General features: G+C 36.3%; 1 protein-coding gene across 2 annotated transcripts in view; it reads right to left on the bottom strand.

Moving 5' to 3' along the window:
* The window catches only part of CPS1 (carbamoyl-phosphate synthase 1), a 119,290-nt gene that overhangs the window by 64,159 nt on the left and 41,038 nt on the right, over positions 1-14,093 (bottom strand). For both annotated transcript variants that reach the window (XR_012421450.1, XM_005574178.4), the window contains exons 14-19: positions 11,942-12,131; positions 10,068-10,225; positions 8,398-8,526; positions 4,831-4,975; positions 3,140-3,350; positions 1,374-1,572 (exon numbers count right to left, since the gene is read on the bottom strand). Coding sequence is in view for 1 of the 2 variants with exons in the window: in XM_005574178.4 (XP_005574235.3) it covers positions 1,374-1,572; positions 3,140-3,350; positions 4,831-4,975; positions 8,398-8,526; positions 10,068-10,225; positions 11,942-12,131 (1,032 nt within the window). In the remaining variant the exon portion in view is untranslated. The remainder of the gene's footprint in view (positions 1-1,373; positions 1,573-3,139; positions 3,351-4,830; positions 4,976-8,397; positions 8,527-10,067; positions 10,226-11,941; positions 12,132-14,093) is intronic.

Here is a 14,093-nt window from a genome sequence, read left to right as displayed (position 1 = left end):
AATAATTCTGCCTTTCATGTGTGAATATGATTGACCAGTAAAACATTTCTTTTTCTTTTTCCCTGTATTGGTGACAGATTTAATCTATATTTTCTGTGATTAGTGACATGCATTTCTGAAATGGCTGGCGTGGGTTTAGCCTATCATCTGTGTTATGGGACAAATAAAGAACAATATGGAACAATATGTCATAAGCCTTTTACTCTGTACTCTAACCAGCTTAGATACATAGACTAAAAGCTCTCACACTGGCCACAACAGAAACAGAGATGAGATACAGATAAACTAAGATAAATGGTAGATAGACAAATGATAGAGAAAGACTGAGATTTGTTCATACTTCTGCACTTAAAACCACTACCCCTATGCAACATTTATGAATACTAATTTAATAATAACAATAATGATGGATTACATTTATTAAGGGGGGTATTATAAGAATCCTGAAAGGTAGGTATTATTATTTCTATTTTGTAGGTATGGATCCTGCAACTCAGTGTCTTGCCTGAGAGTCTGTAGCTAATAAGTGGCAATGCCAAGAGTAATATCCAAGTCCAGCTGGTTCCGAGGTTCACGTTTTCTCCACTATCCCAAACCTTCTGGATGCATAAAATGATTAGGACTTGGTGGAAGGAGGCAAGGGAGTGAATCTCGCAAAGATATGAATTCCTTTCTTTCCTCCCACACAGAAGAATACTGCATCTTTGAAGATGCAATAATCAAAGGCTAACTTCAATTTCAAATAGTATAACACAGCACATTCTAAAAAATCTTCTAAAGATGTTAAAAGCTTAGAACTTTTTAGTATAATTAAATGGGGCTTACTAATCCACTATACTCATATCAATTTAGAATTTTAGAGCTAGAAGGACCCTGAGAGATGATCTAGTCCAGCCCATTCTTTTATAGATATGGGAAATGAGGTCTCAGGAAGTTAAAGCCACAGTTTGCATGAATGGACTAAAGTTGAATTCTTAAACTCAGTTCAGTGGTCTTTTTAAATATATTATATTCTGTATTACTTTCTGGATTTGTTTATAAAATATATTACAACTCAGTTATATATATATGAATGTGTTTTCATATACGTATCTATATTATATACCCAGACATATGGCCTCACCTTTTGAACAGGAAGGCCTTCAAATCCAGCAAAATGGCCATGTAACATATGTAATACGTTAACAGTCAAATAAAGACTGTTGACATATTAGTATGCTAATATTCAGGCAACTTTAACACTGTCAATTGTACCTTTAACACTGTCCATGTGTTGACAGTATCCAGGCAACTTTAACACTGTCAATGGTGTCACAAATTTGACAAAATAACTGAGAACAAGAAGAAAATAGATTAATAAACCAAGGACTCACCTCTCCTACACTTTTCATAGAGCTACCAATTCGGCTAGATGTTCCATGAAAACGGTCAAGATCCCAGCGGGGAATCTTGGTGACCATGTAATCCAGGCTAGGTTCAAAGCAGGCCGATGTCTTCCCAGATACAACGTTCTTAATTTCTGGAAGTGGGATTCCTAGGGCAATCTTTGCAGCAATGAATGCCAATGGGTAGCTATGAAAAGAAGACAATTTTTTTTTCTTTGAGCAATTATTGAAAACAGACCAAAACATAAATTGGTCTTTCTTAAAATTTCTGGTATTATTCTACTTCAGGGTATAAGACACTTGACTCTCTGTTCTGCATCAATATTTAGTAGCCACTTGCGGAAAAACAGGAGTCATGATACAAAGTATACAAGCACAGGTCACAGGAGAATTTACTCTACATGCATTGCTACAAATCTCAACCTTCACCTCTTCAACCTAAAATCAATAGCTTTGTTGATAAATAAAGTTTAACCTCCATTTGTGTTTAACCTCCACTAAGATGAGAATCTGCAAAATATTTTTTGAGAAAATATATACATATCTGTACCTAAGAAGACAGTGAGTTAGCTAGTACAAGGGAGCAGGCATTTCAAGTTTGGGTCCTTGCTCTGTCTCCAAATTATAAATGATAGCAGTATCATTTACCTCAATCAGAAAACAGTTGAAGACTAAAATTAAGGATTAATCTGCACTTTTAACAACATCTGCAAAGTGTAATTAAGAAGCAGATTTTTCACAGCCTGCTTTGTCCACCTAGATTTTGATCCGTTTGTGATTAGCCAGCAAACAAAGCCAGCTAGCTATATCATTTACCTCAATCGTAGCCTTTGAACTTTGGACTCCTTACAAAACTAACACTTTGAGAACTTGGCTGTCTTTATCCAGAATGTCAGTTTGGGTTATTTTGTTTGAAAAAAAATTCATAGAACTATAGAATTAAAAATGAGTTCTTTAGTACAACTTCCATCTAACAAATGAGGAAAGTGATAAAGACAATGAGTGATGTGCCCCAAATCACGTGGTCACTAGAAGAACCAAATGAGAATGCAGAATTGTGACTGCTACACAGAGGGCAACATGCCTTTCGCCACTCCATGCAGTGCTGTGGAACTACGTAAAAAAATCTAAATAAGTAAATATTTTGTTCATTTAAATGCCATAATTTAAGTGTAAGATGCTAAATATATTATTAGAAACAAAAGGTTTTGATTAACTTTCCCTCCAATCATGCCTGCTAGTGGCTGTTACATAGACAGCAGATTTGTTTGGTTGTAACATTTACTTGTGAAAAAATTCCACACTGTTCAGTCTTGTGGAGTTTTGATAAAATAAAAGTAATGTGTATTGCATGCTTGAGTCAAGTGAACTATATTTTCTGTCAACTATTTGCTATAGGGCTATATACCTGAAGAAAACAGTTGAAAACTAAAATTAAGGATTAATCTGCACTTTTAACAACATCTGCAAAGTGCAATTAAGAAGCAGATTTTTCACAGCTTGCTTGGGCCACCTAGATTTTGATTCATTTATGATTAGCTAGCAAACAAAGCCAGCTAGCAGTATCATTTACTTCAATCTGGCAACAAGCTCATTAATAATCATGTCCTCAGGGTCCTATAAATGATTTGGAGCTAACATACAGAAAAGGGGAACATAGTTTGTAAATGCAGCACAGTCTTCCACTATCTGTCAATTTTTCATTTCTGTCTGCAAAGAATCTGCAAACTCACGGTCAATTATTCTGGTCTTACCCAGTGGCTTTTGAGGCCAGAGCAGAGCTTCGGGACAGTCTGGCATTCACTTCAATGATGCAGTATTCCATTGAGGTAGGATGAAGGGCAAACTGAATGTTGCATTCACCCACAATGCCCAAGTGGCGAACAACATTGATTGAAGTACGTCTCAACATCTGAAACTCAGCATTGGAGAGTGTCTGGGCAGGAGCCACAACAACTGAGTCACCTGTATATCCAAGAAGCACTCATTACTTGGTGGCATATTGAAATAACCAACTTCAGCGACTTAACCTCTACTTGCATGATGTAAGACACAGAACAGTCTGAGGGTTGGTTGGGATATATATGTGAAATCAAGTATTCCCCCAATTCCTGTTTCCCCGTGTTATTCTGATACAGTACTTTTAGAAACCTCTCTAACTTTTCCCAAGTTCATCTATCTAATAAGTAGCTATCAAGGCTTCAATCATCTACTTACTAGAATGACTTCAACTTCCCTGCTGTTCATCTCAAATTATTTCTCAAGTTCTTCCTTTCATAGAATATTATCACTCAGACTGGCTCATCACTTGGCTTTCTGTATCTCATCCCTTTCCATCCTCACTTCTCTCATCATAGCCCCTTATATCTGCAATCTTAGTCTCCATCCCTTCTGCCTTCAAACACGGTCAGATCATCATTGCCTCCAGAAGTCTTCTCCCAACGTTGTCAGAGGACCATACAAAGCTTCTCTCTCATTCTTTACATAAATGAGCTTCTTGAAAGTTTGCCAATTCTGCTTACCACTTGATACCATATAATTCCTTTCAACAGAGCTCCCAGAACTGACTTTGCAATGAAATTGTTCTCTTGGACATCCAAAAGAGCCAAATTAGTTAATCAGCCTTGGTCTTGCATAGCATTTGAAACTGCCAAAAACAAAGCTCTTTGATAAAATAGTTCTTGCATTGGCTTAGTTGTTACAGTTCTACCCTGATTTTCCTCTTAACTCTTTATTCTCCCCTTCTATCTTCAACAGTAATACTTCCTCTTTCCCCTGCCCTACAAATCTAAATGTTTCCCAGAGTTCACAGTTCAACCCTATTCTCTCCTCTTTCTATACCTATGCCCTTGAATACTTTGTCTATGCCTATGACTTCAATTATCCCCTTTATGCCAACAGTTTCCAATGTCTTTGTATCAATTTCTTTATTTCAATTTTATTTCTTAAATTCCATCTCCACATTCTCAACTCCCTTTTTTGACAGTTCTGCTCACACCTCAAATTTAGCACTTTTGAATCCTAAGTTATCATCTTTGCCCTCTTATCTAACTAACGTACTTCCCTGAAAAACTTATTTCTATTATTGTGCCTATTTTCTCATTTACTGGGTGACTAACATCTCAGTCTGCTTTAAACCTTCTCAACTTCCCTTCTTATTTTTCAACATCAGGTTTTATGGATCTTATTTCTACCATATTGCTTTGGCTTTTCCTCAGTTAAATCAGGGTTCCTTACTTCACAGGGTTTGTGTAAAGATCAAATTAAATGTGAGATTATTTTCAATACTGTAAAATACTATACTTGTCCAAAATGTTATCACTAGTCTGTCTACTAGAAATAGTAATTTAAAGACAACAACTTTATAAAGACTGCCATGGCCATCAAAGACATTGCTAAAATGAGCTGAAAGCATTGCTATAGTTCTTGAATATGCTTTGCCTACCTGTGTGAACACCCATGGCGTCAACATTTTCCATGTTACAGACAGTGACACAGTTGTCATCAGCATCTCGAACCACTTCATATTCTATTTCTTTCCAACCTGTCACTGACTTCTCCACCAGAATTTGGTTGGTCATAGCAAAGGCCTAGAAATTGGTGACAAAAGATATCAAAGAGTAAGAAAAATCTCTGGCTTCAACAAGGATATTTGGCAAAATATCCTGGCATAAATCCTGGTCAGCACTGAACTCTCAAACCCCATCTCCATTCTCTCCTGCACAGAAGGCACAATGTGTCAGAAAATCAGTGAGGTACTAGGAATAGCATCCTGCAGTGAATATGCTTGATTTACATTATTGAGGCTTGCCATTCAAAGTGCTGATATGACATTAAATCAAACTAATTTAGGAAAAAGAGAAAATAATTGAGCAATCAGGCAGAGGGAAATGAAATTATTTCAGCAGCTAGGCTTCTGTGAAACCAGAAAATGTGATAAGTGTGAATAAATATGGAAAAATAAGTCTAAAGACTCTGGCTCTCTCTAAAATAGCTGAGGGTGCTTTGTGCAGTGACACACACAATAAAAGTTAGTTGCTGTTGATGAGGAGGAGAAAGGAGATGATGATGGTTGTAAACAGTTAGCCAAGATGGCATGTAAAACTTGAGAATTAGAAGAATCATATGGGACTATTATTATGGTTAATCACTGCCTAAATGCTTAAATACTCTGAGTCATATATCATGTATGCCTGATTAGACAGATATGAATTAGCATACATGAATTAGCATAATTATCATTTCATATTTATGGCACACCCACAATGGGTAGAATACTGAACCCAAAATAGGAAAGTGGTAATCTCTGACCTTAGGACATGCAGTGGCTGATAATCCAAGAGAGAAATGTCTCATTGTCTTATAATATATTTGATGTGGAATGGCAGTGAAAGGGAAAGTTGTTTGAATTTTTTGAAATTATTAATAGGCATTAAAATAATAACAATGTAAGTTTTTCTGTAATGTGCCTTAATATGATTTTTTTAACTTCAGTCATCACTACAGGCTCCAGCACGTGCAACTGAAAATGTGACACATTTGTCCCCACAGCTGCCCACGATGAGGTTGTCAAAGTGGTTAGAAAAATCAGTAGCCAATGTTAACAATTTAATAATGATTAATTTGTCATTCCGGTTGCCTGCTAAAAGAAGAAATCTAGGAAACAAAGGGTATAAATTTGGAAAAGTATTTTGCATTATAAAGAAGTGAAACGGGTATTTAGATACAGGGAAAATTGAAATTATCTTCACCTGTTTTCTCAGCTTGTTTTTATTTTTATGTTTTAAAGTCTTTGATTTTATACAAAAAGTTAACTTAGGGACCTGGGTAAGTTAATGCAGCTTTTAATGGTGCTAACTATAACCTCAAGAGAATAAGGGGATTGTTTAGGACATAATGATACAACTAATTATTCTCAAGGTAAGAGTGAGGGGTTTTTTTCAACAAGAAAAACCATTTAAAGGATTATTGATTATTTGAGCACAACGTAAATACTTGAAAACTATCTCATTCCAAAATTCTCTTCATTATAAACTTTCTTACATGAAAAGTTCAGTATTCAGATTGGTTTTTTTATAGAGTAAAAAATAATAATAGAGAAAAAGTATGCATTGCCACTATTGGCAGTTATGAAGTTGTTAATATTGAAAATATTTGGAGCATCTAACATGCTAGAGGAAATAAGCTTTTCATCCTCAAAAGCATGTTTTTGCTTTAAATACATGATTCATATGTCCAGGATGGAAACAAGAAACATTTATGTTATTTTTGTAATTTTTGTAATTTTCACAACTTTAGAAAAATGAAACCCAAGTTATTTATATGTAAGTCTGCCATTGTAGTTATTTAAATATGCTGAATTGTACTTACCTGTTTTCAAAATTCTATGTCAACAATTCAAGGGTCTCATTTCACTTCAGTTCAGTTCAAAAAGTAAGTAAAGATAAAGCAATAAGCTGTCCTTGAGCTATTTCCTAAATAATCCCCAAAATAGCCCTCACAGTAATTCTGTCAAATTCACTTCTATGACTGCCATGTAGGTTACACAGGTTTCTTGGCTGCACATGTACTCATTCTTCAAAGGCATTATTGAGCTCCTGGTATTTCCACGCACTGTTCTGTTTTGTGGAAATAGAGTATAGATGAAAGTCTGTTTTCCTGGAGCATATTTTTCTGTGTTAGTCTCTAGTTTTTGTAGCATATCTTACTTTTCTCAAGGGTTTTCCTCTAATATGCAAAAAAAGAAGTAGTTCCTAATATGTTAAAGTGATTGTGATAGAAAATAAATTATAGCTGGGCGCGGTGGCTCAAGCCTGTAATCCCAGCACTTTGGGAGGCCGAGACGGGCGGATCACAAGGTCAGGAGATCGAGACTATCCTGGCTAACATGGTGAAACCCCGTCTCTACTAAAAAAATACAAAAAACTAGCCGGGCGAGGTGGCGGGCGCCTGTAGTCCCAGCTACTCGGGAGGCTGAGGCAGGAGAATGGCGTAAACTCGGGAGGCGGAGCTTGCAGTGAGGCGAGATCCGGCCACTGCACTCCAGCCTGGGCGACAGAGCGAGACTCCGTCTCAAAAAAAAAAAGAAAAAGAAAAAGAAAATAAATTATAAACCCTCAAATCTCTCATGTTTTTATGAATATATGGCAGTTGGTGGAGTTCAGTCATTTACTGTACTGAGAGGTTTATACCATGTATATTTTAGACACCTTAATTTTGAGTAAAGTCAAACTACTCAATGGGCTTTGTTTCACTTTCTGGATGTCATCCATGCCAGCCACATTATTTCAAAAAAAAATTAAAAATGAGACATTATGTCCTATTTTTCCTTAACCACTAAAACATATTTTAGCATTTTAAATATTTGGGAGTAGATTGTGAAACAAAGGAAGAAGGAGTTGAATTAAGTTCATCTTACTGAAGTCGATAGATTGTACTATAAAGGTGGAATTTGAGGTAAAGTGACCACTGGTTTACCTGGAACCATGTGGTTTATCATTGCATCCTGGCATGAACAGTTGCGCTGCACTACTCTCTCAAAAGTGTCATCTTGGCCGGGTGCGGTGGCTCATGCCTGTAATCCCAGCACGTTGGGAGGTCGAGGCAGGCAGATCACGAGGTCAGAAGATCAAGACCATCCTGGCTAAAACGGTGAAACCCCATCTCTACTAACAATACAAAAAAATAGCCAGGCGTGGTGGCGGGCGCCTGTAGTGCCAGCTACTTGGGAGGCTGAGGGAGGAGAATGGCATGAACCCGGGAGGCGGAGCTTGCAGTGAGCCGAGATCGCGCCACTGCACTCCGCCCTGGGAGACAGAGCGAGACTCCGTCTCAAAAAAAAAAAAAAAAAAAAAAAAAGTATCATCTTTTGGAAGACACTTTTGGAGAACATGACCATGATTTAATAAGTAAAGAAAATGTAATTTCTCATCTACATAACTCTCTCTAGTTGAAAAGATATATCAAGTCAGTTTTTTTGGTTGGTAAGAATATTGTCTACAAAAATACACACCTTTGTGCTGAGGTCCATCAAAGTCTCTCTGTTAGGACAGATGCCTGAGCCTAACCCACCCAGCGCATAGGCGGAACGGATCATCACTGGGTAGCCAATGGTGTCTGCTGCCTTCAGTGCGTCCTCAATCTGTCAACAAGAACAAGGACTCAACATTTTAAAAGCTGAGCACACTGGCAGAATAGACCACACCAAGGGAGTCTGGCAATCAGGTAAACCAACTTATCTGGGGAGAGTGAATATGGAAATGTTCTATTATTCCCTCACATTATGAAAAGCAAATGCTGTTATTCAAATGTTAAGTAAAATTCTAGAAGAGAGGAGATATATATATACACACACACACACACATATATATACACACATATACATATACATATATATATATATATAGCTTTTAAGAAATATACTTTTGTGGTAAATTTTGTCCTGTCCTATTGAAACAGAACCATGGTCAAAGCAGAAATAATCATCATTCATTTGAGAATGGGAGCCATATTGAATGGTTGGATTTTTACATGTAGCTTAAAAGTCTCTGTCTTAATGAAACCAGGTTCTCTGCTGCTGAAGCTAACTTGATGTTACCGCAATAAACCATTAGGAACACTGTGTATAAAGAGATTTTTCATTTTCAGGCTCAGTCTGAGAATAGTCCCAGAAGCTTGGAATTCTTTTTTTAACTTACAGAATACAACATATGGTGGCTATATTTTTCTGTCATGGAATATTATTACACTACCAATGGGAATGTAATTACACCTTTCCCATATGCCTGTTTCTTATCCTGGGGAAGCAAGGACATAATTAAATCTGGCAATGAAAGAATAAATGTATGGCAAGAGCTTCCCAAATTGTGCAGCAGAGTTATCCTGGGATTATTTGATTGACAAGTTTGTAACACAAAAGATACTTGGTAGCATTGTTTTCTGAAACATACAGAACCCATTTTTAGTTGTCCCAGCAGTACCTGCTTTATTCCTAAGGGCGTGCCTGATTCTACCATGGAGAAGTTGCATTTAACACTGCCCTTAGCACCCTCACTTCACCAACTATAAGCCTGAAGTCAAAAATAAAGTCAGGGGCAAAAACAGATATAAAGTGAGTTGATTCTTTTTCCTGATAATTGGTAATAGCTTATTGATAGGCATAAGAGGCAATGGAAATAAATAATAGAAAAGTAAATCTATCTTTCTTAAATATCGAAACTACGGGTTTTCCAGTCATTTTACTGACTGGATCCATTTTATTCTAAAATGTTTATTTTATTTCAAAAAAAATTTAAAGCCAATTTCCCATTTGCAGGGCATTCACACATGCAAAATGTGTGACTGATCCCAGAAACAAGGTAAAACTTGCTTTGGTATTGCAAGTTGATATGGTTCTGAGTTTCGGTTCAGGAGATCGGAGATTCACTGGCACTTCAAGCCTTGATAAACCACTTCATCTCTGGACTTAGGTTTTTCTTTTCATAAAGTAAAATGTTAATACCTATCATTTCAGCATTGAGTGCTGTAATTAATATACAATATTTCTAAACTATTAACACTTTTCTAGAAGAAAATGCATACAACTATAATCATCTTAACTATTATTATTAGGCATGAAAAATCATTCTCCCTACAACCCAAGACAAATAATGCCCTCGTTTCTCCAAAGCAAAGAATCCTTACCGATTCCACTGCAAAACTTGGAGCAATCTTTTCATTGATCTCATTTAGTTTATCTGAAAACAGCTGCCTGTCCTCCGTGGCCATAATGGACTCAACTGAAGTTCCCAGGACTTTCACACCGTATTCCTTGAGCACACCTCTCTTGAATAGTTCCACTCCTAAACAAGAACCAAATAGGATTAGTTTTTAAAATCTCGAAATTTTATGCCTTTTTAAGCAGACAACTGAATACAACTATACAACTATTTCTTTTTTTTTATCTTAAAATCCAAGAAGTTACCACTGTCTACAATAGAATTGCACTTAGGGAAAAAAATTGAAATAAAAATTCTGAAGATAGTCTGACAAAATATGTTACTGATGCTACTATTACTTATATTACCATCTTCTGAAAATCATTTTTATCCTTATTAATAAATGTCATAATATTATACTGAGTCTTAAGATTTCAATATATTCCCTTTCCTCCTAAAGTCCATTTCTATAATGAGATTCTATAATTTAAAAAATCCTAAATATATGAGTACCTACCTGGGTTAAAAAATTATCATCAAAATGGTTTGTGTTTTCACTATCTAGCCATCTAATTTTGCCTATCTCTTTTTTTTTTTTGACATACAAATTATATAACCCATTGCTTACCCAAACTAGCTAAAGAGATTCTTATTCATGATCTAGTTCCAAAGATTTGAAGAATTTTTTTTATTATTATACTTTATGTTCTAGGGTGCATGTACACAACGTGCAGGTTCGTTACATATGTATACATGTGCCATGTTGGTGTGCTGCACCCATTAACTCGTCATTCACATTAGGTATATCTCATAATGCTATCCTTCCCCCGTCCCCCCACCCCACAACAGGCCCCAGTGTGTGATGTTCCCCTTCCCATGTCCAAGTATTCTCATTGATCAATTCCCACCTATGAGTGAGAACATGCAGTGTTTGGTTTCCTGTTCTCATGATAGTTTGCTGAGAATGATGGTTTCCAGCTGCATACATGTCCTTACAAAGGACGTGGACTCATCCTTTTTTATGGCTGCATAGTATTCCATGGTGTATATGTGCCACATTTTCTTAATCCAGTCTGTCATTGATGGACATCTGGGTTGGTTCCAAGTCTTTGCTATTGTGAATAGTGCCGCAGTAAACATACGTGTGCATGTGTCTTTATAGCAGCATGATTTATAATCCTTTGGCTATATACCCAGTAATGGGATGGCTGGGTATTTCTAGTTCTAGATCCTTGAGGAATCACCACACTGTCTTCCACAATGGTTGAACTAGTTTACAGTCCCACCAACAGTGTAAAAGTGTTCCTATTTCTCCACATCCTCTCCAGCACCTGTTGTTTCCTGACTTTTTAATGATCGCCGTTCTAACTGGTGTGAGATGGTATCTGAAGAATTTTAAAGAGAACAAAGCAGTAGACTCAGAAGATGTATGTAGTAATAGTAGAAAGACTGATCTATGTTATTATGAAAACATGTTTGAGAGGCAAATGCTACAGGGCTGATACCTAAGAGCACTTAACTAATGTTAATTCTCATTTTTCATTCATAATAGTTCTCAACACCTCAATAGCAACAGAGAAAAACAATATCCTGGGATAGAGTAGAGAAAGTTAAGAAACCTACTGGCTACTCTGGAGCATTAAAGTGAAAGGTTTCTTTGTCTCTCAGCTATTTTGTGAAATTAACTAGTAATATTCATCATATGACTATTTTAAGTGGCTGTTTGCTAACTGCTTCCTCACACATTAGAGGAAAGGTTTTATGAACACACAAAGCACAATTGTTAGATGAGTTCAAATAAAATATGTTACACAGCAGTGCATATGTCAAAACTCTGCAATTAAGCTTATAAGAACTCACCACAGTTCAGAGCTGTTTGGCCACCCATGCCCAGAATTAACCCATCTGGCCGTTCTGCCTTGATGACCTCTGTGACAAACTGAGGGGTGATGGGAAGAAAGTAGACAGTATCGGCTTGCTTTAAGCCCACCTCATTGGTCTGGACTGATGCAATGTTTGGGTTCATCAGAACAGTTTTGACATTTTCTTCCTGAAAGAAGCAAAAGAATCCAGTACATGAATATATGTTCTAAAGAAGAGAACGGCCACACTTAAATAAAGAAACATGGGGTAACTAAGCTTTTAGGTTATCTGTGGGCTGTAGAGATCCATAATACGACATGTAAATAGAAGTTAAAGGAAGACAACCATTTGGTGAAAGAAATGAAGACATTCTTGAAAATGAAACTATACAAAAGAATTGACTGCCTCATGAAGATCACCACGAGGTGATCTTTGCCACTGTTGGCAAAGCTGGAGACCATTTCTATACAATTTGTCTAGAGATCCACAAATATTACTGAACTCTGTAGTTCAATCAACCTTAAAAGAATAACATATTCCAAAAATTTTAAATTAGTAAATGTAAAATAGAACTGGAGGCAATATGAAAGCTGCTTGCAATTTAGAGTATGTGTCATGTGGTGATGAGAAAAATGTATATTCTGTTTTGGGGTGCAGAGTTCTTACAAAGGTCTATCAGATCCATTTGGTCCAATGTCAAATTTAGGTCCTGAATATCTTTGTTAAATTTCTGCCTCAATGTTCTGTCTAATACAGTGGAGTGTTGATGTCTCCCACTATTAATGTGTGGGAGTCTAAGCCTCTTTGCAGGTCTCTAAGAACTTGCTTTATGAAACTGGGTACTCCTGTGTTGGGTGCAAATATATTTAGGATAGTTAGATCTTCTTGAATTGAACCCATTACCATTATGTAATGCCCTTCTTTGTCTTTTTTTAAATCTTTGTTCATTTGAAATCTGTTTTTTCTGAAATTAGGATTGTATCCCTTGTTTTTTGTTTTTTGTTTTTTTTTTTTCTGTTTTCCATTTGCTTGGTAGATTTTCCTCTATCCCTTTATTTTGAGCATAGGGGTGCACTACATGTGAGATGGGTATCTTGAAGACAGCATACCATTGGGTTTTGCTTCTATATCCAGCTTGCCACTCCATTCCTTTTAAGTGGGGGCATTTAGCCAGTTTATATTCAAGGTTAGTATTGATATGTGGATTTGATCCTGCCATTGTGCTATTAGCTGGTTATTATGTTGGTTTGTTTGTGTGGTTGCTTTATAGTGACACTGGTCTGTGTGTCTAAGTGCATTTTTGTATCAGCTGGTAGCGGTCTTTCCTTTCTATACTTAGTGTTCCTTTCAAGATCTTTTGTAAGGCAAGCCTGGTGGTAATGAATTCCCTCAATATTTGCTTATTCAAAAAGGATCTTATTTCACCTTCACATGTTACCCCCAAACCTAAAATAAAAGTTAAATAAAGCTGCTCCCCCTTCTATTTATTTGTCTAAGAAGAACATTGAATGTACATTTAAAATGCAGAATAATGTGCTCCCTTCTTGCTGGAAGCACTGAGAGCCTTCTGCTGGTTTCCATTTATTTTCCAGATTTTCATGCTTGCTGTAGTGCTTTAACAAAGAACATTATACAACTGTTTGTACATATTATATTTTAAAAACCATATGGCAAAAGAAAACTATGTATGTGCATGCATGCATGTGTGCGTGTCTGTGTGTGTGTCTGTGTGTGTGTATGTATGCATATATCTATATGAAGGTATTCATAGCTCGATCTTATTCCTTACATCAGGAGAAACCTTCAAAATACTTCTTTTTGTAGCCTACTAAGGATAATTGCATTATAAACCAGTATGAGGGTGACACTTAGCAAAATAATTATTATACAATACAGCCAGATGGTTCTAATTATTTCATACATTAGCAGGTCAATTTTAAGTTCTCCTAAAATGTCAACAACATATTCAGATAAAGGTATAGAAATTATTATTGAAAACCCTACATATCTTTGGGGAGGATCTGAATAAAACATTAAATATATTTTATGCTGCTTTAAATTCAAATAGTAACTTAATGCTTGTAATGTACTTTTAGTAATGTATTTGATTTTTATACCAAGACTATGAAAGAGATTTCAACCTTTTGGA

Source organism: Macaca fascicularis, chromosome 12 (genome assembly GCF_037993035.2).
Source record: "Macaca fascicularis isolate 582-1 chromosome 12, T2T-MFA8v1.1".
Classification (NCBI taxonomy): Eukaryota; Metazoa; Chordata; class Mammalia; order Primates; family Cercopithecidae; genus Macaca; species Macaca fascicularis.
This window is presented reverse-complemented; position numbering and strand designations above follow the sequence as displayed.